General features: G+C 39.5%; 4 protein-coding genes across 5 annotated transcripts in view; 3 read left to right on the top strand and 1 right to left on the bottom strand.

Moving 5' to 3' along the window:
* Positions 1-4,583: 4,583 nt before the first annotated feature.
* natd1 (protein NATD1) lies at positions 4,584-8,784 on the top strand. Its single transcript, XM_050070065.1, has 3 exons — positions 4,584-4,793; positions 6,365-6,483; positions 6,912-8,784. Exons 1-3 carry the CDS (start codon positions 4,685-4,687, stop codon positions 7,026-7,028), a joined length of 345 nt encoding a protein of 114 aa, XP_049926022.1. The 5' UTR covers positions 4,584-4,684; the 3' UTR covers positions 7,029-8,784.
* A 2,301-nt stretch (positions 8,785-11,085) lies between these two features.
* On the top strand, positions 11,086-14,455 carry tmem11 (transmembrane protein 11). The gene is made up of 2 exons (XM_050068351.1): positions 11,086-11,189; positions 13,379-14,455. Exons 1-2 carry the CDS (start codon positions 11,143-11,145, stop codon positions 13,893-13,895), a joined length of 564 nt encoding a protein of 187 aa, XP_049924308.1. The 5' UTR covers positions 11,086-11,142; the 3' UTR covers positions 13,896-14,455.
* A 2,573-nt stretch (positions 14,456-17,028) lies between these two features.
* Positions 17,029-21,870, top strand: dhrs7b (dehydrogenase/reductase (SDR family) member 7B). The gene is made up of 7 exons (XM_050068349.1): positions 17,029-17,150; positions 19,073-19,262; positions 19,458-19,576; positions 20,365-20,575; positions 20,811-20,903; positions 21,022-21,174; positions 21,349-21,870. Exons 2-7 carry the CDS (start codon positions 19,109-19,111, stop codon positions 21,552-21,554), a joined length of 936 nt encoding a protein of 311 aa, XP_049924306.1. The 5' UTR covers positions 17,029-17,150; positions 19,073-19,108; the 3' UTR covers positions 21,555-21,870.
* Positions 21,871-22,006: 136 nt separating this feature from the next.
* cramp1 (cramped chromatin regulator homolog 1) overlaps positions 22,007-27,650 on the bottom strand; it is a 23,346-nt gene continuing 17,702 nt past the window's right edge. For both annotated transcript variants that reach the window (XM_050068348.1, XM_050068347.1), the window contains exons 19-20: positions 26,906-27,051; positions 22,007-26,483 (exon numbers count right to left, since the gene is read on the bottom strand). In XM_050068348.1, the coding sequence (XP_049924305.1) occupies positions 26,370-26,483; positions 26,906-27,051 (260 nt within the window). In that variant the 3' untranslated portion in view covers positions 22,007-26,369. The remainder of the gene's footprint in view (positions 26,484-26,905; positions 27,052-27,650) is intronic.

The raw sequence follows: 27,650 nt of genomic DNA, 5'->3' as shown, positions 1-27,650 counted from the left end.
GGATGGCATTTTCTTAATTCTAAGGCCATCATAGAGGGCACTTTATCACGTTTTGTCTACTGTAGGGGCATCCAAGAGGGTATTTTCCCTCCAATATCAGCTTTTCTAAATCAGTCTACTGCGCTGTTTAAAAATGTAATGCAAAATCGTTATCTGTGGTCAAGTAATGCTGCAACAAATTGTCACTTTATATTATTTTTGGAGGGACATGTAGTCAATTACTGCCCAGAGTTAGCAGGATGGTGCCAGGAATGAGTCATGAGAGTGTTATGTCGAGACTATGCACACAGTTCATGAAGGTAAGGGTTAAAAAAACACAGACACACACACAAAACATCTATATCATATCCTTAAGAAAGAAAGAATTCACTGCCAATCAATTGATCAGGTGTAGAGACAAAACAGGTAAAAAGTACAAACTTTTGCAAACACGCTCACTGTCCCTTCTCATTATGTTGTTGCTGATGTATTCAATATTTCAGCCACCATATGGGGATACTTTTTTTTTTAGAATTTTTATTATTATTGAGATGTTAGGGACAGCACAATCCCAAAATAGCATAAAACCAGTGTTGCCCTAACAGTAATGTAGGAAACAGTTAGATAATGCTGACTTACCTTGGCGCCTTGGACATCATTTTCAAAAGCACAATTAAAAACCACTAAATGAGGCGTAAAAAATTCTGGCTGATACTGTTATCCATCTGCGAAATAGGTGCGCTCCCTCTCACTCTGGCAAAAACAGGTCTATACAACAGTGTCCCAAAGAAACACACACACACACACACACACACACACACACACACACACAATCCCACACACAGTTGACAAACTCTATTAGTGTTTGCAAGATTAAGCCAACAGATTAACAGGATTACTTCACTGTAATGTTGGTGATCTTGACATACCTGCCTACAATGTCTGGAAATGCTGCAAAAGTCTATCACATCTAAGTATGTAATTTACATAAATACAATCCACAAGAGAAGTCGAAAGAAACTAAAGAAAAATTATTTTTTTAAAGTCCAACTGAGGGGATTTGACTGCTGACCTTATGTTTGCACTGCTTATGACACACATTGACAAAGCTGTCACTGCAGATCTGTGAGCTGTGACCTCATCTAGACTATCAAAAACTATTTCTTAGATTCATCACTAGTCTGCATAAAAACACTTTAAGTCTTGAGACTATAGGTTAAAACTACATTATTGGCCATGAGGCAATTCTAAGCAGTGTTGGAGAAATAACTGATTACATGTAACTGGTTATATGCAGCAAATTACATATAACTAAATTACAAAATAAATGTAATTGTGACCAGTGGCATTTACTGAGGAAAAATGTGTGATCTAATTACAGTTGATAATCAAAATGTTGATTGGGGTCACACTGAATATATTCTTTTCAATTAAAAATCTATATGTAGAATAAAAAAAATATCACTCTGTTGCTTTGCATCTTTTTTTCTGTGCAGGAATGCCTTGTTTTGCCATGGGCTAGTTTTCAACTTTATTGCTCAGTTTAAAACATATGTTGTCAAAAAGTTATCAAATGTAATAAGTTACATTATTTTGATGAATTAATTGAAATTTTTACATTACTTATTAGCCTACATTTTTTACAGTGTAACTAGTAGGCCCAATCCAGCACTGATTCTAATTAGCTGTATCTAGTAGTATCAGGTAACATTACAGATTAAAGTTAGACTGGTGTTGTGAAAAATATACATGCAATACATTTTACACACTACATAGGCAATATTTCTTTCCTTTTTTCCAATTCCAAATGACATGGCATAAAAATGAAATGTAACAAATGTTAAAAGGGTGTTACAAGGTGTCTGATTGCTCCTACGTTTAATATCCTCCTGGGACCCTGTCTCCTCATATGATGACATCATATTTTGGGTTTAGTTGACCTTATAGACGGAATCGCCTTGTTGTTTACATTTACTTCCGGGTAGAAAACGGGCACACCAGTTGAATGAAGACGAGCGAGACGAACGAGAGGTAAGCTATATATATATCATTGTTTAGAATAATTTGATATTTGTAAAGTCTATAAACCAATGATTGAACAAACATTACTACTTCTGTATGCATGTTTTTGTAATTAGTCATGGTTATCGTAGATTAGTTGAGCTAACGGTTAGCTGTTCAATCATTGGTTGTATAGACTTTACAAACATCAAATTATTCTAAATGATATATATAGCTTACTTCTCGTTCGTCTCGCTCGTCTTCATTCAACTGACGCGCCGGTTTTCTACCCGGAAGTAAATGTAAACAACAAAGCAATTCCGTCTATACTACATACTACTTAACTTATAACTGTTGTCCTCATTCGTGGACACTTTTTTGTGCCACCTAGTGGTAGTAAGAACACAATACACTAATCCATGTAAAAACAAGATGGCAGCCATCTCTGCCAAGTCAGTCTGCAGCCGATCCAGACACAAAACTGGACAAGGTCCAAAAGCTGATCGGATTTTATGGTTGAAACTTGTTTATGACTTGTTTATTTATGATTAATAACGTTTGAAGTGTGATATGGCAGCAAATATGACCAATTTTAGCAACAGTAACAAGCTAAGACACTGTTAATTAGGAATTACTCTTTTGAAGACATTGGGACCACTGATGGACTCGGGGGGGGGGGGGGTTTCTCGGTTGAAAACGCCGCGCTAAAGTGCCCTCTTGAGTGGCAAAAATGAGAGGATGTGCCCTATCAGCTGCCCTCTTGAATGATGAAAACGAGCTGATGTGCCCTTTTGGCTGCCCTCTTGATTAACAAAAACGATTGGATGTGCCCTTTTGGCTGCCCTCATGAGTGATCAAAATAAGACGATGTACCCTATTGGATGAAAACGAGTGGATGTGCCCTTTTGGCTGCCCTCTTGTCCCCATGTCATGCAGTAGGTGCCCTTTTTTCCTTTTCGCCCTTGCCCTTCAAACATCCTGAGTCCGTCACTGATTGGGACTTTATTGTTGTCTCATTTGAGGACATTGGGACTTTATTATCCTCTTGTTTGAGGACATTTGGACTTTATTATCCTCTCGTTTGATTATTATTATTGTTGACATTGTTTAGTTTTTTATACTTATCAGGTCCTACTGATCTGAAATAGATAAGACAAATTAAAAATGCATACCAAACAAAAGTTTGGGTCTCGGGCGGATTAAAAATGCATACCAAACAAAAGTTTGGGTCTCGGGCGGATATAATAATAATAATAATAATAATAACTTTATTTGTATAGCACTTTTCAATATAAATAACAAAGTGCTTTACAGCATAAAATATCAGCACACACTCAATATCAACACAAAATACATACAAATTAAACATTACATCAACTTAAACATTACTTCATAAAAGCCTTCCTGTAAAAGTGTGTCTTGAGGAGCGATGTAAAACGAGGAACAGACTCTGAAAACCTGATTTCCTCAGGCAAATCGTTCCAGAGTCTAGGGGCCCTGATTGCAAAGGCCCTGTCGCCTTTTGTTTTCAGCCTAGACCTTGGAACAGCTAGCAGGGCCTTATCAGCGGATCTCAGACTGCGAGCTGGTTTGTGTGAGGATAAAAGGTCTGAAATATAGGCAGGGGCTAGCCCAAGTCTGGCCTTAAAAACAAATAAAAGAATTTTAAAATCAATCCTAAAATGAACAGGCAGCCAGTGCAGGGATGCTAAAACAGGGGTGATGTGGTCACATTTTTTAGACCTAGTTAAAAGCCGAGCTGCAGCATTTTGTACTAACTGTAGATGGTGAAATGATTTCTGGCTGAGACAGGTATATAAGCTATTACGATAGTCGAGGCGTGAAGAAATAAAAGCATGGATGAGTTTCTCCAAATCTGTGGCTGAGATAAAAGACCTGACTTTGGCTATGTTTCTCAAATGATAAAAACATGTCTGGACCACTTTTTTCTTTTACATGAAGTTCAAAGTTCAAGTCCTGGTCAAAAATGATGCTGAGGTTTCTGGCTGAGGGTTTTACAAGAGGTGTTAAACCGCCAAGGCTTTCCAAAATGGATATGAGATGTTATTTAATAGTACCATGGGTACAGTTGGCACATTGTAGCTTTGAGTTCTAGTTAACTTCAACTGCCAAAACTAGATTTTACAAACTGAGAGACAAGTTGCCTTTAATAGGCACACTAAAATTAATCATTTGGCAGAGGTATTTTATTTTCTGACCATGAGTAATTAATTTTCACCCAAAATCGGTGGTTCTTATGCCAAATCTCAACCCATAAAACATTTTAACTAAACACACTTTTGCTAACCTAAAATAGCCGACGTTTACTATTACCCTATACAGACCTTCTATTTTCCCAGGTGACCTAAATGCAGCATGTGAAACATTTGCGGTCGATGTCAAAGTTCGACGTTTTCAGCTTCAACATTTCTATGTAACATACAGCAAAATGTCTGTTATTAAAACTATGTGTATATTATCACATTAATATTTAGGTTATCTCAATTTTCACATCTGTTCTGCACTGTTTCCTCCTCGCTGACAACACCGGCGCTGATTGGCTGGCTGTCACGTGACCTCACAGCTGATTTCGTTGGATGGAGTGTTTTGCTTTGGCCGTTCATCATTTTAACTAAGTTAGCCATTTCTGGTTAGCATCGCTGCAGGATAGCAAAGAAGCCATCGTCAACTGTACAAAGCTACTATGGCACAGGCAGCACAGGCAGCACAGGCAAATGTCTTCGACGCAAACAACTCTCAGATCCAAGTGGAGCACGACAAAAAGCGTCGGCAGTTTGTGATAAGACTAAATGGTAAGTTCAACATGGAAACATTAGCATGCTAGCTGGCTAACGTTAGCTCAGCGGTTGGTGTCGCTTTTCTCGCTGCCAGCATCGTCGCCGTGTCCTCATTGATAACTCCAGCTGCCATTTCAGACACAGAGGTGTTTGTCGTTTCACTCAGAGCAGATGTCACGTCTTTATTCGGATATTATTTCGTGTCAGGAGTTGAACAGACGACACTGCCTCCTGGTCAAAGCTGCTGACTTCCTTGACTTGTAACTTCAGCAGCTTGTTTTTCGGAAACATTTTCATCATTCCATTCCTGAAAGCAAATAGGCAACCTTTAATAGCATCCATCACAAAAGACAATTTAATAGGCGTCAGTAAATATCAATCATTAGTGAAGTTCCTGTACAACAACATAGTTCCTCTCCTTATTTGTTATCAGTTATGCTTAAAACACCCATCATCTTAATTTCCTTGATTAATGAAGATCTGTATTATATTAGTTACACCCATATGGGTTTAGGCAGTCATTTTTGAACGTTTAAATAAAAGCCAGTGTTGACAAAATGATATATATATCGTTTGGTAAGTTTAAAACTCATTGTAAGTTGTTGTCATGTATGAATTCAGATATGTGAGATGTGTTTACAGCATAAAGGTGGAAGCCATTTTTCCCTGAATGAAGATCTTTATCACGTCTGTTTCTCTCCACCCAGCTATTAACCCTATCCACAAACATTGTCTGCAGCACATCACATGGTATCAAACCAGTGACTCTTTTGTTTTAAGTAGACTGAATGCTCATTTACTTATCGAGCAGCCATGTTGCAGTGTTATATGTATATTGCAAGCTACTACAACTTGATCGGTAACTTCACTTGCAGTCTGGTACTCAGATTTAAATGTCATAGCTCCATAGTTAAACCAGCATGAGATTGTGTTGCATACATGAGGTAGAAGTCTTTGTTTGTTGTGATAGCAGTGAGCAGCAGTATTAATTAATCTTCTCTGTAAGTTTTGTCCTCAAACACAGACAGTTGCCCGCTTATGTATTATTATCATGTATTGTCAGTATCTCCTACAAAGGTGGGGTCAGGTTACTTTTGGAAAGCTGTAGGAAACTAGGTTGGGTGGAGACAAACTTAAAGGTATACTGAGCAGGATTTTCCTGAAAAACAATGTATAGATTCATACAAAAATAATCCCTCTCAATCATCACTTACAATCCACTAGTGTGTGGCAGTGTATTTATCTGCAGAGACTCAGCCCTCTGCCTGAATTTTCCTAGTTTCTTCTTATTGTGTTATGTTCTGGACATTCCTGGCAACAGTGTGCAGATGAGGCTGGGACTCTATAATAAGGTAGCACCCAGGGGGCATATCAGAAGCAGCACGCATGCAAGAGGAAGCTGCAAAAATCACAGACACAGCAGCAAAAAAGAAACTAAAAACACAAATATAACGAGGTCAATCTGGGGTTGGTTTTTACTTTCGCTGGTGATACTGTTTACAAAAAGTAGCCTATAATTAAAGAAAAGAAATAAGAATAGAATACCTTTAACACAACAGAGACCTATGACTTCTGCCTACCCTCAGGATCTCATGATCGAGCAGTTCTTCTGTATGAATATGTTGGGAAGAAGACAGTGGACTTGCAACACACTGAAGTTCCAGATGCTTACAGAGGAAGAGGAATAGCCAAGCACCTTGCCAAGGTAAAACTCATAAGCACTGGTTATTTACATCTATCATGATCTCAAGAGAAGAGAGTGTTTCTCTCTGTTCATTTCTTAAAGGCTCAGTCTGTAATCTTTTGACCATATAAATTATGACATATAAAAAACAAACCCAAAAAATGTATAGACCGTTTATTGTGAACTGCATTGTCTGCACATGAATCCAAATTACACTAATGATAAGCTGAAGACTCATCTTACTGTATTAAGAGAGGAGTAAGAGAAATAGTACCTTATTTTAACGACTTCACTGGTGATTTTACCACTTATAAAAAACTGAAGAACACCACATGAAGTTGAATTTCTCAAATATTAAAGTCAATGACCAAAATGTCCATATTAAAAGCTGTCTGATAAGATGCCTGTCAGAACTGTTTTGATACGATTTTATGCTTCTGTGATGGCAGGCAGCCATGGATTTTGTGGTGGAAGAGGATCTGAAAGCCCACTTGACCTGCTGGTACATTCAGAAATACGTCAAAGAGAATCCTCAGCCTCAATACTTTGAACATATTTATCAATGACCCCACATGGCTGCAACAGAGAAGGCGAGGAGACAGAGACTCCCAAGGAGTTAAGTACTGTGTGGCATCATGCATTGGAGTTACAGGCTGACATACAACAAAGGACCTTCTAGGCATTGTTAAACGTGACTCTGAGTGACTCCAGAGACAACTGATCTCGCGGCAAAGACGTCCGTGAGCTGAACGTTGGGTCTACGGGTCAGTAACACGGGGATACACACTCACCACAAACAGGAAGTGAATCAGCTGGCCAGTACTTGTTAAAACATGAGCAAATAAACTAACCAAAGCTGAAGCGTGTTACCTCAGAAAGAAAAATTCAGGATACAGACCCATCACTGACTGGAAGCAAGGTTTTAAGCCTGTATTGAGAACAGATGTGAGTCAAATCTTACGTTGCAAATTTCCTGTCCTCCTTTAGACTCACTGGTTGTGAGCAGCGCTGCAAGATGACCGACCCAGGTGTCTTTCTCCATGATAGTTTGGAAGGAAGCAATGACGGCTTCACTGATAATCAAACAGCAATGACTTTTATATTTCAGCCCCCTTTTTGATATTGTTTTGCTGTATTTTTTTTTTTAATTTGCTTTCCCTTCCTCTCAGAAATAGTGTTTCTGAGGGCTGAATTACTTTTTTGGTAGACTGTGAATGCTAAACGCATCTTTGTCAAGCTACTCAAAAGAGGTATTTTTTAGGTGATTGCGAGGAGGTATAGGCATGAATTTGGTGGGTAATGGGTAATTTTTGAAAAATATAATCTGCATTTTGGAGACATTTATTTTTCCAAACTCAGTTTGGTTCCAGCATAACTCTAGCCACTTCTGTTCATACCAGTAACAGAAATGTACTGTTGATTAGTGGGGTCATGAATTGATTAGTCAAAGGTGCAGGGATTTGTAAACCAAAGAAGACAAACTGAGTCTAACTCTGGAGACAAAACTCATTATTTTCGTCATTATAACTGTCAAATATTACGGACACCTGTGATAAATTGGGTCTGAAGCTTGTCAGACATCTAAGTGTGGATATGGATAAATATCTCTGCTCAAACCAGCATTTCAAAATCAGCACTGTTACATTCAGGGCATTTACATTCTGTGGTGTCCACTGTCCTTTGTTCTGTCTATCAGGAAAATGACACTGGATGGCCGAAGGTTACACTTCTTTTCTCTTGTCATTTGATCTGTTTTGTTGTTGTTTTTCTTCTTGTATTCACAAGGCTGCTTTCACCAGCTCATGTCCAAATGGTAAAGGTCGTCACGAAAGAAAAATTTTACTGAAAAAAAAAAAGGTTTACTGTAGTTTCCCTTTTTGGCTCTTTGGGAGCTTTTGCTGTCGACAATCTTCAGTGTTGAGGAGAAAAATACCTCAGGTTACTCAACACGCTCTGGCAGGACACATCAACATGCAAGGCAGACTCCTTTTATCTGCTTTAATCACTTAGAGGTAATTGCAGGAAGCCACTTTCCCTTTGTGAATCTTTACTTTAGGTGACACACTCACCTATTGATAGGCCAAGGTTTTGTTTCATTTGTGTGTGTGTGTGTGTGTGTGTGTGTGTGTGTGTGTGTGTGTGTGTGTGTGTGTGTGTGTTTCCATTTGTGTGTTTTCTTGAGAGAAAACAAATGTCTGATTTAACACTTTTGAGCAGGTGGCTCTACCAAAATGTACCAATTCTTGTTATATTGTTTTGTGCTGTGTTTTTTTTCCATTTTCTTGTTGTCTATAAATAAATAAAACAATACTAATCACATTATCAGTGTCAAAGTATGTATTTATACCAAAACAGGGAAAGGTGTGCATACGCCTAATTCTAAAGAAAAGATAAGATACTAGTGCGTGGTATATTTTAGTCAGGGTGCAACTGAGCTGTTTACTACAGTGCAAGTTTCTTGTAGTGTGGCTATAAAGCAATCATGTTTTTCCAGTAGTCATACAATGAACAGATTTTAATCTCATGGTAGTACAGTAATCTTTTAAATCACAGGTGAGCACAGATTGGATAAAGTGTGGATTATTATTCTCTTAAGTGCCTAAAAGGGGACTGTGCCGCTCGTTTCAACATTTGGAAAATATCTTGATGTCCACCTCAGAGCGCTATTATTTCGTTGTGTAGTGGTAGTTGATGAGGTGGGTGTACTGATAGGTAGATGGGTAGATTACCAAGGAGAAAGTGGTTACACTCACTTATTTGTTCCGGTGTCTTTTGGGCTGATACTGGGTATACTGTAAACAGGACAGAAAAAGAGGTGGGTATATTCTGTACCTGTGTATACCCTCCATTACAACCCTCCATTACACCATTGTTTTTATCCTGTCTGATTAATGCATTGCATAAGTAGTGCATGGACAATCAGAGATACTTAAGTACATACAGCTTTAAACTATGTATATATGTAATGGTAACTTTAAAGATACTATAATAAACGCATAAAACATTTTTTCTGATTGTTTAGGCACTGTCTTTGAAACTGTAAGCTAATTTTGCAAAACTCTACACATTTAATACAAAAACCAAACCAGAAAAACATGACAAACAATTCTAATAACATCCTGCAACAGACGCTACTAATTTTAAGAAAAACGGAAGAATGTTGGCGCCATCTAGTGACACTTCTAAGAATTACCTGAGCTCTGTGTCACATGGTGTGCTGTTAACAATGCAAGGGTGAGCGCCCTAAAATGGGTGAGATGGAAAGAAATCTGCCTGCTTGTCTCCCATTTGAAAGCATGGCAGTTCAGCCGAAACCCAGCTGAGTCTTTAGGACTCTCATTAACTACAGAACATCTCCTCATTCCTTAAGAAGACCAAGAAGAAGTGATCTAAGTGAAATGAGGTATCGCTGATAAACTATAAACTCAAAACACAAACATGTAGGCTATAAACCCATATTGATACCCAAAGTTCTCTTAAATCAAGAGTCTTGAATGGCCAAGTGTTGGTGTCAGTGAAAGTGATTTAGGTCTACAACCAGGGCCATGGCTACTACTGAGGACACTGAGGTCATGTCCTCTGTCATGTCTCTGGGAGTCTGGGGCAGGTTAAGTTCTTTAATCAAAAACTTTTCATTGATAGTTATTTTATAGGCGTATTCGAGTGTGTAATAAAGGACTAGAGCTGTGTATTGATATCAGTGTCTGTTAGATATCTAACATTGAGGAATATAAACATATATTATCTCACCCCAGTTCTTTTTAGTTGATAAAATATATCAGCATGTTCAGAGCACATAGTATAAATAAAAAGCTTTGCCTGAACAACTATACTCTACAATTTAAATCAAGACTATCTGATCCAATAAATAAATCAACATAAGATTCAAATAAACATGTCTTAAAGCAGACATCAGGTGAAAGGTTTCTTGATCGCATATTGAAAATTAGAGGTTCTAGGGGGGACATGACAGGTCGAGCAACCATGGTTAAACATCATTCAAATATCACAGCTTTATAACGCCGGTTTGATTTGCATTGATTCGCCATGCATGCATCATTTAGCCTCCTCGATTATGAAGCTCTTATACTTTTTGTCACAGGCGCAGCATTTGGTTTCAGCTGATCGCACATTCCTGAACGTAGCCATTATAGTTGTTACATCCAAAGCGCCTCAGGTTACAGCACGCGGACAGGGAGCCCGTGCTCGCGCACGGGGACACAGAGACAGAGCACGCAGAGCACAATATGGGTGAGTACAAAACACAGATTCAACTACAAATCTTTTAACAGAGCCAGATGGTTGGGACACTGTATCACTATGTCACATACTGTATATGTTGTAACCGATGCATGCAATCTATATGTGCAATTGACGATTTAGATATCTAAATGGCTACTGTATTTATTTAATGCACAGTTTTAAAATAGTTACTTGACTAATCGTTATATATTAAATACCTTCGTCAACTGTGTTAGATTTATTTAGAATGTGGTCTGACCTCTCAAACTTCTATGCGCTATTATAAAATACGTAAAGGCAGGTACTCATGCTGTATAGCATTATGGGAATAGTAGTCCGCGTGTCGTCGAAGTGATGCGTCGTCTGCGTAGACACACTACATTACCCAGAAGGCTTTGCGCTCTATACGTCAACTGCAATCACGGTTGTATCTCCAACATGGCGTCGCTGGGAAGGAGGCGCGGTGTCCCAGTAAGCAGGGAGAGGTCAGTTACTCCACATCTAAGCCATTTAACGAAAGTATTTTAATATGATACATCCTTTTGTCGATGTCGCCATTCACCAGATCCCGAACACGCATATCGTTCGGGACTTAAAGTGAAATGCCAACACGACAGGTCGGAATTTTATCCCAGGGTTAGCTAACATTAGCAGGCTAACGTGTACAGCTAGCTAACGTTAGCAAGGAAACAAACTAGCAGCTCATGTGATGTTTTGGTTATTTCTCAGCAGCCGATTAACCGTGGGAAAAGTTACGTTTAACCGTCCGTAGGGTCGGATGCTGGTGTGATTCGCCACTGTATACACGCTACATAATTGTGGTTGAGCTAACAGTGTTGTTCGCTATGTTTGTCGACCTGTTTTGAAAGTAAAACGGTCCTCAACTTAGCCGGTCAGTCCTCCAACTTTTTTACCATGCGAGCGGGTTATCTAACCGACGCTCTGTACATTATGTCCCTTGCACTGTGGTCCTTAAATTATTTCCACAGTTATCAAGTACTCCTTTAGCCAATGTCCCGCTGTCTTTGAAGCCGAATAAGCTGATTGTCTATCTAGGTTGTCGTTAGGGTCTGTTTGCCATGCTGTCAAAATTTACTGGAAGGCCTCGGAGTGTTGACATTGATTCAAATATACGTGTTGGTCGTATGTCAAGTTAATCTACCAATAACTGGAAAATTATACATTTACAGAAAATATTAGTCGATTAATCATCCAGATGGAAAGTAGTTATTGGTCGTAATTTATTTGTCAAGATTGAAAAAAATAAATAAAAGTTGTTAGTTACAGATTCCCAAATATATAATTTTATGTGTCATTTCACATTTCACGCTTTGGTGGTTTTGGGCTGTTAGTCAAACAAAGTATTGCGTTGAAAGCGCTTAAGATCTGAAAATGTGTGATCACCATTTGGTTTCTTTCACATTTTATGAATTTATGTAAAACAATATGGGACAAAGTTACCAATGCAACCTGAGGGCATTTGAAGTAATGGATATCCACATGTTGATTTACATGTAGTACACAGGAATATGAATTGAAGTGAGCCTCATAATGTTGTAAAAATGTGCTTACATTCTCTAACACCATTTTATTAACTAAACTTTTTTTATCTAGAATGTACCATGTTAACAAATGCTTTCAGGTTTTTGGTCATGGAAATTGTAACTGATTGTAGGCTATGTTACTTTTACTTTGTAACTGAAAACAAATAGAAAATTCATGTATGAATGTTTCAGATGACATGTTAGTAATGGGAGTAACATGTATATTTTTATAAACCCTCTCATGGTAAAATCACTCCCAGATGGCAGTGCCCCCTCCCCCTTCAGGACAATGTGCCATGCCACCCCACAAAAACTGCTCAGGAATGGCCCAAGGAATGTGACAAAGAGCTCAAGGTGTGAACCTGGTCTCCAGTTTCCCCATATCCCAGTCTGATCAAGCATTCGTGGGACATGAGGGTACATCAACTTGCAACCCACCGGACTCAAAAGGATCCGCTGCAAATTTCCTGGTGCCAGACACCACAAGACACCCCCTAGAGGTCCTGTGTCCACACCTTGACAGGTCAGAAACCCCACCATGGATCAGACTTGGCTCTGACCTGCCAAGGAATGGACACAAGACCTTTTGCGTACCAGCACGTCCCACAGATGCTTGATTGGATTGGAATCTGGGGAATTTGGAGGCCAGGTTGACTCCCTGGGCTCTTTTTTAGTGTATCATGGCACATTGTCCCGCTGTCCCACATTGTCCCCCGGGCACTGCCATTTAGGAGTGCCATTGCCGTGAGGGGGGGTTACTTGATCTACAAAGGTGTTTGTGTGGGTGGTGCTTGTTAAGTGGAATCTACGTGAATGCCAGCAGAACATTGCATTGTAACGAGATGATCAATGTTATTCACTTCACCTGTCATTGGTTTAAATGCTTTTGCTGATCTACACATACATGTTGTGATTTGGTAAGCCTTGTGGAATTTCAGTTTAGAAACAATTTGTGTAAAATAACTAGCTGGGAATGAACTATTCCAGACAAAAAATATTCTTAGGTCCATGAAAATGGGCAGTTCGATGTAAAAATGTAGGCAAACCAGTCTTAAAAGTACCGAGTCTAGTTACTCCATTCTCTATCCTTTCTCTCAATGCTCCTTGCTGGTTTTTCTGTTTCCGAACAGGGGAGTGATGGCGGCGACAGACTGCTACATTGTGCACGAGATCTACAATGGGGAGAATGCGCAGGACCAGTTTGAGTATGAGCTGGAGCAGGCACTGGAGGCCCAGTATAAATACATTGTCATTGAGCCCACACGCATCGGAGATGAAACGGCCCGTTGGATTACAGTGGGCAACTGCCTGCACAAGACGGCCGTGTTGTCAGGCGCTGCTTGCCTCCTGACGCCACTTTCACTACCCGTTGAATACTCGCGCTATGTGGCATTGCCCGCTGGTGCCCTCAGTGTGGCCTGTGCTGCCCTCTACGGGATTTCATGGCAATTTGACCCCTGCTGCAAGTACCAGGTGGAATATGACAGCCAAAAACTCTCGCGGCTGCCCCTGCATACACTCACCTCCTCGACGCCCGTGGTATTGGTACGCAGGGATGACATCCACAGAAAGAGACTCCATAATACGATAGCACTGGCTGCCCTGGCGTATTGCGCCAAGAAGATCTATGAACTTTATGCGGTATGAGTGCACTCTGAAGAGGGTTTAAGAACCAACAGAAAAAAGGAAAAAACAAACAAAAAAACAGAACCTATCCACCCCCAAATGTAAGAAAAGTGGAAGTCATGATCAGGCCCAGCAGTTAGCTCCACACATGTGATGGGTGCTTCCATTTTGAACTTTGATCAGAGGGATATAGTTAAAACTAGAAGGAATTGTTTTATCCCTTGCATTTCCTTTACTTCTATGTGACAACAACAGCACACTTATCTCCGTAGTACCCTTGCGCCTCCTCCCCTGCGCCCTCCACCTGCATCCTTGACACACAACAAGCAAGTGCACAAGGGTACGACAGCAGTTCCTCTGGATTGAATTGTATTGCAGTCGAAACGGACCGACATGTTTTGAGTACCGAGCTGTTTCCCCCTTCCCTCGTAGTTTTACTGTACCCCTTTCTTGCTGATCAGTACATCACCCTTCATTAAACATTAGGATATTTCAAACTAACTTTTCTGTATTTTATTTTACTTTTTTTCATTAAATGGATTCTACATCATGTCCATAAAAGAGCAAGTAGCTGCAACTTATTTGAGATTGTGTCTTGTTCATGTAGATATTCTTGTTTAAAAGAGTGCAAGAAAGATCTTATGTGACAATGCTGTGGCTCAATGTCCTCCTTTGAAACACTACAAAACTACTAACTTTTGGAGAGTCACATTTCACACGTGCTTCTAATAATGTATATTACATTGACATCAAGCCAAACCCTCATAAGTGAAATTAAAATGTAAACATGATTTGACACTAAAGATAACAATTATACAGCAAATTATGAATTCATAGTTTTCTTGTATATGTTCATCCAATGGTGCTTGTTAAGAGTTGCTGATTAGAGATCAGCGGCTTTAAAATTTTGGGTCCCAGGGAAGGTAAAAGTACAGACAAAGTGAAAGATGAGTTATGATACAATGAGACCTGCAATAATTATATGATTAAGTGGAATTCAGATATGAATAAGTTGAGTACCAAGAGTGATGGTATCAGGGTCACTGATAAAAAAATACATCTTATTTAAATTTCCATTACAAGCAGAATAAGGGCTGTCTTTGCCAGCAAGATTTGAGCAAATTAAAACCTGTTCATGAAGTTTCCTGAAGAATTTTGTGTAAATCCCTTAAAGCTCCATCAAATATTGTATCAAATAAATTGTAAAAAATAATGCAAGGTTTGAAAACTGGTGGTGTTTTAGTAAGTAGTGTGATCACATAATATGCTAACAGACAGCTGTGATTGTTGGGTACCAGTCTATCACAAAAATGTAAAAGTTTTGCTTTAACAATATTTTGTCAATTTGTTTTTACATGAACAGGGAATCTACAACACATACAACACTAGATGAAAAGGACAGTGACGTGCCTGCAAGGAGTTGCTCACAGAAATGCTAAACTGTGAACAGTGATAATCGCCATCTGTGTCCCAAAGCTTAAAACAAGTTGCTTTTGTTTTTAACTCAGTAAATGTGTACACAGTGTATGAAAGTAGCACATCAGGCAACAGAGACTGACCCAAGCTGTTAGCTTTTTCCTGGAGATTCACATTGCAAACTTTTCCCAGCTCTTTGGTTCCTGCTTTTGCATTTCTCACTCATTTTACAACTGGCTGAAATAAAAAGCATTTATCCACGAAGAGTATGCAAAACTTCCAATGCCATTTACACCCACCACGTATATTTACATGGGATAAACAGAACTGATATGGGGAGAAAGCAGCCCTGAGGCAGAGCGATGAGTGCTCAGAGGATGACCTGATACAAACTCATTAGTTTGCTGATTTGTGGCCAGAGCAAGCTAATCATCTGTCAGCTGATCCGCTGCTGACACAAGTTGGGCTGATTGATAGCTGCTTGTCAACCATTTTAAGGTAGAGCTGCTGGGTCTGGAGACTAAAGATTGCCACAGTCATCATAATATGTAAGTCAGGGCTGCCTTAAGTGGGGCCTGCAAGCCAAAGTTGGACTACAATAAGGTTCAGTTTAGCCTGCCAGATGTTTCTAATGAAAAAAAAAGTATATTTTTAATTGTAATACATTACTCTCGCGGCTGCCCCTGCATACTATGCCCCTGCATACTATTTATGCTGATTTTTGTGGGGAGTAAAAACTCTCTTTAAATATTAAAAATATGAGAGGCAGAGAAAGTGGCACATGAGCAAAAGGCATTTCAATTAAGGGAACTTGGTATCCTAGTACCATTTTGCATCTTAATACAATACAACAAGTATTTGCTGTTGGCCTGTGGCCCACCATTAAGTTTCAATTTTGTCCCTCCAAGTTTTGGGCACCCTTGATGTGAGCCTCTGACAGTCGTGGTAACAGCTCGCCCCATCTCTGTTTGTTACTCAGTCTTTGTCTCTCCACAACTTTTTAGGATGCCCAAGATTCTCCTGATATGCTGCACACTCCAGATCAATCATTCCCAACTGGTGGGTCCCGGGCCCCATTCTAAATGGACCGCAAGTGACTCGCAAGCTTTTCAAGATTGTAAAAAACACACTTTATTTTGAAGTACAGTAAATTTCTGGCACAGACCTTTCATTTTGAAGTATCATTTTCTGATGCAGATTAAGTGACTAATTGAAAAATATTGCTTGAGGACATGGCCAAACACAAGTATAACAGTGAATGTGTTAAACTGTATGGACCTTGAAGTAATGACAAAGAAGAAATCCGGACCAGTTGGGAACCACTGCTCTAAATTTGAGAGTTTATCCAGAGTTTCAATCATGGACCCAAACCAGATAGTTCACAGTAATGGAGGGTAGCCAAATAATTGACATACTGATGTTTGTTGTTTTTAGTCATGCCTCTATTATCCCATATAAATATTAAAGTAATAATAATACTGTTGTCAGACCTTGTCTGCTCTTGAAAAAGCCTAGCCATTCCTAAATTGTTTTAAGACGGAATTAAATAATTAAACTCTTGTCTTAGGTTTAAAATAAACATAAAGCTCTATAGGTTTATTTGGCTGCTTATGTACTACAGAAAATTCACACTGGACAAAGAATTTGTGTCTGACAGACATAAATTTGGCACTTGAGCCCAGTAATGCTCGCTCAGTCAGCCTACCGGCGTACTAAACTTCAACTCCCAGAATACCATGCGGTTAACCGCCGGTAGCCCCTCATGAAACATCCTCCGGTCGTCGGGTCCTTGTCAGACGAGCCCGGAACTGCTCATAACACAGGCTCACGCTGCTGTGTTGTGCAGCAGGACAAACCCAGGTGAGCTTTAACAGTCTATGGCTCTAACTAAACACTAATATTAGTGTATATGAGTTTATCTTTTATAACAATGTGGTGTGGAAGTGAGCTAACGTTAGCATTAGCATCCCCAATCATTTAACTTCATCGTAACACACGACGAGCCTCCCTGTGCAGTGCATGCCAAGCTCACTGTCATTTGAAAGTTTAAGTTTTGACATCTTACCTGTTTTATATTGTGTGCTGCTGAGGAGGATGAATGTTGACTTTATTAATATTGTTAATAAACCAGGTATGCCTCATTAAATGTGCCTGTTGATGCACTGACAACAGACAACAGATTTTAGTTTCAGGAATTACAGTGGTTTCAAGAAAAGCACCATATCCTTTTAAGAAATATAATCTATACAGCATGGTGCTCCAAAATACATTCAAATCAGATGATCTAATTTGGGAAGTTTGTGGTGGTGTAAATATAAAGTAAATTTCATATCAGATGCTGTTGTCATTGTGCTCACAATCACTAATGTGTACAGCTGCAAGGACAGACCTAGAAGAACACACACAAGAATTATGCATGCTGTCTTCACACAGTGTCCCATTTTACTTGGGTGTTCAGTATCCAATTGATAAAATTACTTGTTAAAAGAAAAATCAGCACACACTGAGGATTTGGAGAGTATTGCCTTCTTCTAAATGTAGAGAATATGCAAACCTTGCTACTGTTACTTTAGTACAAGGGACTCTAAACTGACAAATGCCATATTAGTTTCTGTATATTGTCTCTATTTTCCTCCTTTAAAAGAAATTCCTAATATCTTTGCTAAATTTTGTCATTTCATCTGGTTGAGTATGTATGTGTGCTCATTCTATGCCAGTACATGTAACTGTTGCCATGCTGGTTGTTTGTGTTGTGCTTTGGAGACTGGACAAGTGGAAGAGGCTTAGCTAAATGCAGGGGACATTAAAACATTCCCATCCCTTTGGCATGGGGGCTTGAGAGATTACAGAGCACACACCTCAAGGTCACACTGTGGTTTGTTTTAATCCCCTTGTTGGTGTTGTTTTTAATGTTATATATTTTCCATCCAAATATGGTAGTTGTTTATGAATTGAATTCTAGCGCTGCAACAAGGACTTGTTTTCCTTGTCAAATATATTGTATATCCATTATCTTTTAAATGATCAGCCCCAAATCATTTAGCCTGCAAGCTGTCAAAAATTATGAAATTGAAATTACTCACTTATTCTGAAGTTCAGCCAATAAAATCCCAGCGTCCATCCAAAACTTTGGCATTTGATTTAATATCTAATAGCTGCAAAAGTTATTTGATATCTTTTATCATTGATCAACTAATAAATTATTTAGTATCACTGATGGAGCACAGGAGTCACCTGTGGCTTGATGCCAAAATAAAGTGGGGTTCATTTGATATCTTACAGAGATATATTGGATGAAAATGTTCTGTTTTAAAGGGACAGTTCACCCCCAAATCAAAAATAAACATTTTCCTTCTTATCATGTGGTGCTTTTTATAAATATAGATGTTTTGGTGTGAGTTGTGAAGTGTTGGAGATATCAGCCGTTGAGGTGCCTGCCTTCTCTGTAATATAATAAAACTAGATCGTACTCAGCACCATGCAGAAGCAAGCTTGTTCCATCTAGTTCAATTATATTCAAGAGAAGGCAGACGTCTTTACAGCCGATATCTCACACCAAAACCCACACCTAAACAATCTAGATTGAGAAATAGTGCTGCAGGTAAGAGGAAAATGTGTATCTTTGATTTTGGGGTGAACTGTCCCTTTAAACAGACCCTTGGGTCTGTTGGTGTACTTCTCTGTACAGGAGAAATGAATTTAAATGTTGTAATACAATAAATGAATAGTTTCAGTTGGAAATAAAATGTTCATAGCTATAATTTTTGATCTTGTGTCTGCAGGTAGCGTGTGTGGAGCAGGTAGGGTGATTGTCAGACATGGAGCGCATCATGGGAGGAGGAGTGCTTCAGATGATCTTAGCAAGTGCGGGACTCTTGCTTCTTTATCGGATACTTGTCCGCCTCAGATCAGGAGCTGCTCTGCAGGATGCTGTGGTGGTCATCACAGGGGCCAGCTCTGGACTGGGGAAAGGTCAGCCCCCTGATCATTTCTTCTTCTCTTCAGCTTTTATGTAGAAGTTACACTGATATGAAACAGTTCATTCCTGTTGGGTAATTTAATAGTAAGATAATGTACACTTACATGTGTCAGTGTTGTGGTGCATGTGCTAACCTACCCTGGTTTTGATATTCACCATTTAACAGAGGTATGATTTTTGTGTTGCAGAGTGTGCACGGGTCTTTCACGCTGCAGGTGCACGGCTTGTGCTGTGTGGACGAGATGCACGCCGCCTGCAGCAGGTGGTCCAGGAGCTTACAGCAAGTTCAACAGGCTCGCAGCGGCAGGTGTATACACACGCACTTCCACATAGTCAGACACAACCAAAGACCAAGCAGCGTCAGGTTCTGAGACCATTTAAGCCACTATTGCGCTATTATCGCACCACAGTTCCCTGCTCTGTGTCTCTAATTGTGTTGTCAAAATATCAATTTAACGATCCACATCAATTCTGAATATTTGAAATGGTTCTAAAACTCATTTTACATAGTATCGATATACCAATATGATCTGTGCTTTCTGGCTCTCTCATATTGTTAATGTTTACTACAGTCATTTTGCTGTGCTCTGCTGCTAACAAAGAAAAGAAAAGCTGTCGGTGTCATGTTATAGCCTTGTTATATCTACCTTTCAATCAAATTTTAAATCGTAAACCCTCAATGTCAGTTTTTCCCCTTGGTATCAAAATGGTTCCCATTATCAGTATTTCTCAAGGTGTTGTTTCAAAGTTAGAAATTAAAGTATTACGACAATCAAATCTCTAATGCCAGTGTATGACTAAATAACGTCTGTTATGTAAAATTGTCTCTCAAAACAACTATTTCAAGGTAAATGGAAGGTACTTGTCTTCTCTAAAAAAGTAGCTCTGGTCAAAAATTAGGGTAACATTTTTGCTGCATTATCAATATCACTATTACCACTCCTTTTACAAGAACCCAACACTTCCACATGGGAAGGGAAATGTTTTTTTCTCAACTCTGTGTGTCAGCCATTATTCAAACTCTAAGAAAGATTTGAAACAGCATGAATACTCGCGCAGACAGATGGTAACTATTCTGTTTTGTTAATTCACCAGACTTACACTCCCAGCACTGTCATCTTCGACCTGTCTGACACAAACACAGTGGAAAGAGCTGCAGAGGAGATCCTGAAATGTTACGGCCAAGTGGATGTCCTCATCAATAACGCTGGAATCAGTTATCGTGGCAACATACTGGATACCCACCTGTCAGTTCAGCGGGATGTTATGGAAACAAATTACTTTGGGCCCATTGCTCTTACTCAAGGTTAGTGAGCAGTGCCTTTGGTTGCCAGATCTGAGGAGTCATGCTGTAGTTTATAGATACACAAAGAAGCCAAACCATAGAGAAGTTATTTAAAGGATCTTGACTTTAAAAAGGAAAGGGAACTGGTTGAGGCATTAACATAACAGAACTAAATTTAGTTTCAGATTTCCTATGAGAGGAAGCACCATATTGTACATCAGTCAGCTGTTTCTCTTTCTTCTCTCCTCCTTCACAGCTCTCCTGCCCTCCATGGTTCAACGGCGCAGTGGCCACATCGTTGTCATCAGCAGTGTCCAGGGCAAGATAGCCATTCCTTACAGATCAGCTTGTAAGTTGTCTTTACTCAATTGATTTAACCAAACAAATACCCAAGAGATTTTTGTTCAGTCTATGCGGCTGATTGGAATTGAAGCAGGATTTTGGTTTGTGCACACTTTGAACTTTAGATGCAGCCTCTAAGCACGCCACCCAGGCCTACTTCGACTGCTTACGCGCCGAGATTGAGCGCTACGGGATTCCAGTAACTGTGATCAGTCCTGGGTACATCCGAACCAGCCTGTCGGTCAATGCTGTCACAGGAGACGGCTCTAAGTATGGAGGTGAGGCAGTAAAACAAGTGTGTGTTTACACTAACAATAAGACAATGTCAGTGTTACAAATATGCACTGTACACATGAGAAGACGTTAAGATGAGATATAAACGATGATGGAAAGAGAGACATAAAAAAGCTAAAAATAGTCGTTGTTTCTTGTTTGTACAACACTATATACAGTTTTGGATAAAACCACAGCAATGGGTCGGGACCCCGGGCATGTGGCTCAGGCTGTTCTGAAGGCTGTCCGTCAGAGGAGCAAAGACGTTATTTTGGCAGGACCTCTGCCCCATCTGGCCATCTACCTTCGTACACTGTGGCCTGCGCTCTTCTTCAAACTCATGTCCTCTCGCGCTCGCAAGGAGCAGAAACCTAAAGATGAGTGATGCAGCAGCTGGTGAGGACCCACGAGGCTCACATGGACCAAAGCATAAAACTGACTGCTTCACATGGAGGCCAAATGGACAGGAGGTGTGAATACATGCAACTCTTCAGTAACACAAATTAGACACCTGTATGTTGTAACAGCACCTATGAGTGTTTTCTATTGTTTTGACCAATGTTTGTGATTGAACAGGTTAGCAAGACATGTTGTTCAGCCATTTCAAACTTTATTTTTTAACTTTATTTTCAAAATCACCTTTAGAAACTGTACATTACTAACAAGACTCAAAGCTGTGCAGTAAAGACGTAAGCATGTGATGCTGTTTTTCAAATTGGCTCTTTAACATAAATTTGGTTACCAAATAAAATGCCCATCTGTTATCTATTTGCGCAAGAACTAAAGCTAAAGTGCAGGACTTTTACATGTAAATGAACATACATTTAAGCCCTTGCCAGACGAGTTCACACCATGCAGATTAAGCCTATCGCCGCCAGGGAAAACTGTCTGTATTTTCAAGTATACTGGAGTTGGGATGTCTTCGGTGACTCTCCAATGGAAAGTGCTGGTGCACTGGAAGTGTTTTACATTAACCAGCCAGAGCTGAAGGAGGCAGGAAGGGAAGGGAGACCATTTCGATGGAGCATAAGGTACAAGTATGAAGGAAAATCCCAAGAAGTGTCCAAGAAAAGTTTCTGAAGTAGATGCTCCAGAAGAAAAATAAACTAGCATTTGTCAGAAGTAGGAGGCATCTCCGGGGCTGAAAAATAAAGCCAACTGGAAGTGCCAAAAACTGCAGTTACTCTAATGGCAAGAGTCAATCCCCATAGACTCCCATGTTAAAATGCCCAACTTTACAGCAAAAATAACCATGTTTTCAGCCTGGTACAAAAAATGGTTTTGGTCTTTTTAGCTAATTTAGACATTCATGGCAACTGTACGGGAGATACATTTTTATATAACTCACCTGTTTACATTTTATTAAGGTTTAAAGTTATGCATAATTAAGAGTGTGGCCGCTTTGAGTGACAGGGTGTTTGCGAGGCATCACCACAGTCTATGAGTCAAATCCAACCCTCGCTTTCATGTAAATATTGTCATTTTTTTTATACAGTCTATGATCACATGCAGGCGTCCACAATGTGTGTGTAATTTCAGTTCAATTCAAAGGGCTTTATTGGCATGAAAGTTTCAAGAACAATGTTGCCCAAACACCAAAATGCAATTTGTCCAAGAGGGGGTAGACAAAAGTTCTATACTCCAGCTTTAATGTTTGATTTGTGATTCTATCAGGTCAGAGAAATATTGTTGTCCATGTTAGAGCACTACTGCTACTACTGTCTCAATGTCTTCTGGTTTTCCAAGTCATGATAACCACCCTTATAAACCTGAAGTATCACAGATGAGATATAATTTGCAAACATCACACTGAACTGCTGCCCGTCTAAACAGTGTGAACAAGTATATGAATGTACCAAACTGCAGGATCTGATAAAAGTACTATGTATGCTGTTTTGGCAGAGGATCTAGCCACAGTTGCAGACAGAATACAACACATTATGGTTAAGAAAAGCAACGATCATGTCTTTCTTGGAGATGTGGTACAGCACCTGACATGTTGTTTCTGGGTCACCTGTGCCATATGGCAGACAGAACACCACTGTAAATGTCCCTCGAAACAAAGTGCTTTTAATACATGTAGGGTGAGGAAATATTGCTTATTACTTACCATTTTCAAATGTTGTATAATTTAATTTCAGCCCAGATGAGTAACATCACAACCCCCCTATATTTTGGTTTGACGAGTGAGATTTTATGTTCTTTAACAGTCCAGGATTCGGCATGGAGTCAGCAGAGAAACAATCAGCTCTCTTTGGAAAAGCTGACAAACCTGAAACTGTTAGTAACAACTTACAGGCCACATACTATCTGTGTTAAAGTTTGCATTTAAACAGGTTTTACCACAAAGCACACACAATGAATACAACAGACAAGCAGGTTTTTATAACTATCTTTATACACGGAATAAAAACACCTTTTACAAACTGAAAACTTTAAACAGGTTTTTCCTTTTTAGTTGTCATCTTAATATTAAGTTAAACAAACAAAAAAAAACACCTTTTCTGAAATGTTAACAATAAATAGTCCAAATAACAATTTATGTTACAAAAGCGCAGTGAATACTGGAATAGACATTTGTACAAATAAATCCTTCAACAAAAAAATAACATGCCAGATTCAAACACAAACCTGCCGTTTATTCCTTATGAAGAACCATCTTCATTGTATCTAGTGTGAGAAGATGAAGCCTTTTCACAAATGACTTAACATCACAAGAGCTTTTACACTGTAGAGTCAAAGCCCTCAAGGTGCTTGAAGGAGACAAACATTTTTAATCTCATTGGTGGAATGACAACGAGAGTTCTCCTACAATATACACTCAGAGATGAAGTTAAACATGTTGATGAGACAAAATGTGTCACAATACTGCATATTGAGGATGCTGGTTAATTGAAATCGATCGAAAATCAGTCTGAACTTCACATGGTACGTGTGTGTATTGTGTACATCGCAATGGTGAAACTACATGGGGAAATTAAGAGAAAGCACTTAAAAGCATTCATTAACCTTTAACTCCACCACATAGAGAGCAGGCTTATGTTAAAGGGATGGTGAACATGTTCAGCCAATCATGTGGACATTAGCCACAGTGTTTTGGCTAGCATCTGGTATCAGTACAATGTTCAATGGTAAGTTATGTTTTGAGCACAACCAATCAGAAGCTTCTACTAGTGATTTAAGAGTGACACACAATTTAAAAATAAGAGTGTCAACTATGGCTCTTTAGTGTTTGATTTCATTAGAAACTTCTGACTGCTTGCTCTTGCAAAGTTGAAGCGGAGTGTAACACTACTGGGAACTTTGAATGGTACCCATGGCATGAATAATTTCAGTCTGTCAGTGAAGATGAGTATGTGGTTGGTCACATTAGGCCTGTGGGTTAAAGACTAACTTTGGTATTTACTCATATTTTTTTGCCTAAGAAACAGGTCCAGTATTGAATGAGAGGTCTGCAGCAAGCAGCAGCAAAACAGACTGCAATCTAACCACTTGGGGCATGTGCACCCTCAATCAATCCATTACAAGTGCTTGTTTTTGCCACTGACAGGCTCAGATTGTTATTCTAAGTGTATGACAACATTACGAAAAGGATACTCATGTAGAAATACCTTTTTGTTTAACCAAAAACAGCACAGAAATCATCATAGCCAAAACCACAAGACACTAATTTTATCATGGTAAAACACACTTTATGAAAAGACGACAGAAACAAAATAAAACTCAAAAAAGCCGTCTTGGTTTGCCTTTCCACTGTTCCAATAATCCCTAACTCTGGTTTGGTTGAAATAAACCCTTAATTCACCCTCTTACATGTGAAAACATGCTGACTTGATACACACTTAAAATGACTGTTTATTTAAATGGAGTCTGGTGGGTATGGCGATAGAGATTTCTGGGCTGTTTCTGATTAAACAAAAAGGATTTTAGTCTTTAACTAAAAGGTCTACCTCTGTAGGGACTCTCGCCATAATGTTCTCAGACACTAAGAATAATAATGTGAGCCTGTTAGTGACAAAAAATTGAGAGCATAATTGCCCCGAGTGGTTACACTGCAGCCCTCTCGCTCAACACTGGACCAATTTTAAAAAAAAACTGCCCACCAAGGTACCCTTTAATAGTGCTTGTGTTTAGTCCTTCATTGAAAACAGCTCAACTTGCCTCTGTGTTTGAACTACTGAGGACTTCGAGATACAAGCAAGACTAAATATGCAATGTTATTTGTCACAGTAGTTGAGTGAAAATACTCCTAACTATTGTGACAAGGCCCTTTAAAATAGTTAGTTAATTCAAGGCCATTGCATCAGTATTATCATCTCAACATATGTTTAAAGTGATGAAAACTGCATGAAGCAACTGGCGATGGACACTGAACTCCATCGTGATTTCAGCAAACACATTGAGGATCATGGCTGCAGATTATCATAGCTGCAGAGCTACTGCCAAATGAAGATAAACCAACAAAAGCTGCCATTTTGCATGTGACAATGGACTGTAAGAAATGACAAACCTGATTCCAAAAAAACATGGCAGGCTATGTTCCTAAAATGCGACCGATAAAACCTGAACTGATTCAAGAGCGCGTGAAATGGAGGGCAGAATCAAAGGATTTTACTCCTACCTGCCCTGCTGTGTCTTGCTCTACTTTTGCAACTGAGGCCACAATAGCAACTGAATAGGAACAAGCATCTCACCACATTCAACCTCTTTTCTCACTGCCATTACTGTCAACATCACCCTCCAGCAGCCGTTTGCCACCAGCTGCACATTTTGGCGGATTTACACATTTTATGGGGTTAATCTGAGAGAGTAGAAGACGGACAAACACACAAAGAGCAGGAAGAGACATAAAAGATCAGTGAAAATATTTTGTTCAGATATGGCATAGTATTTTCCTGTACATGAGGTTGTGTTTTGTAAACGCATTTGTTTTTCTAAAGTGTTTGTTTTTAAAGGGTATTTCAACTTAAAAGAACAGTTCAGTGAAACCAACAAGTTCCGAACTCGCTTTGAACAATGGTCACTGTTATTATTGCACTTTTACAAACAGGGCAGGGATGGCTTTAAGGGAGGGGGGTTCGGTCTTTCTCCACAGCCGTCTTCTCATCAAAGTAGAGGGGACAGCGTTGCGACAGTCTAGACAGCGCAAACTCATGTCCTCCAGATGGCTGTAGGTCATAGGAGCCAGGTCCTCTCTTCCTCATGGCGGTGGGATGGAGGGCTCGGTCACAGCCAGCTCCTGAGCCAGGTCATTGAAGCGAGCGATGTAGTCGACACTGCTCTCACTCATCATACAAGCAAGCTGAGAGTCCATCTGCGAGCACAACCAACCCGTTTTCAGTGTACAACAGTAATGTCAACGGTCTGTACAACAGCATTGATTAGTATCCCTTTATTTCCCGGGAAATCTGGAATTTTAAGGAATAGTTTAAGGGATTTTGTTTCCCCATTTCCAGTCTTTATGCTGAAATAAGTCGAATGTAGCTTCATATTTACGTGAGAGTAGTATCAATCTTCTCATCCAACTCTTGAGCATTCAACTGAATAAATGAGACCTGGATTTAAAAGTGTCCCCCTTTTACTCCAATTAATCAAGAATGTTCTCAGTTTTTTGTAATTTTTGCCTCAACATGGCTTTGAGTGCATAACTCTCATACAATTGGGGCATGAAGTAATTCTTTCAAACCAACATTTTTTGCATTTACATATCCCTTAATGAGAAAGGACTCAACTTACTTCTGCCACATCAGGAAGGCCACGGGACTGAAAGGAGTCATGGGAGTTGCAGTCCAGAAGGCTAGGACCAAGCAAGGCCGTGCCACTGGAGGGGCCAGAGGGGGTTAGGGTGGTCCGCTTGCCCTTATCAGGAGAGACCATGCTGGCTGGAAGAAAAAGAGACAGACAGTAAATAGAAGAGACAGCTCACATAAAGAGTGGAAACAAAGTCATCTTTATGGGACATTGCTGCAAGAGGAAGTTTACAGCTGTGTCTGTGTTACTGTGCATTAATAAGAGAATTAAAATTTGAAGGCACAATGAGTTTTTTGTGAAGGCTGAAAATTTAAAGATTTTAGTTATGTGTCTCACAATTTAACAAAGCTTTCATTTTCACAACACAGTTGGAAATAGACCTTTTGTGTGTTCAGCGTTCAAAATTTAAATGCTGGACAAACTAATCACATATTAAAGCTATAGTGCGTAACTTCGGTCGCCTCCCAGCGGATAATGCGTTATTACAACTAATAAGCCGGCGGCACTTCCATGTACACAGAGTAACACTCGCCAGTCGCCACACACCATACACAGAGTAACACTACATACTTTCAACATATTGTACCACAGTAGCCAGAACTGTAATATTATTACTTTCAATAATGTTGTTGTAAGCTACTGTTATTACCTGCATCTCTCTCTCTGTGTCTCTCTCTCTCTCTCTCTCTCTCTCTGTGTCTCTCTCTCTCTCTGATTACTGTTAATTTAT

This window comes from Epinephelus moara, chromosome 18, assembly GCF_006386435.1.
Source record: "Epinephelus moara isolate mb chromosome 18, YSFRI_EMoa_1.0, whole genome shotgun sequence".
Lineage (NCBI taxonomy): Eukaryota > Metazoa > Chordata > Actinopteri > Perciformes > Serranidae > Epinephelus > Epinephelus moara.
Note: the sequence above shows the minus strand (reverse complement) of the source record. Positions and strands in the feature narration are given on the sequence as shown.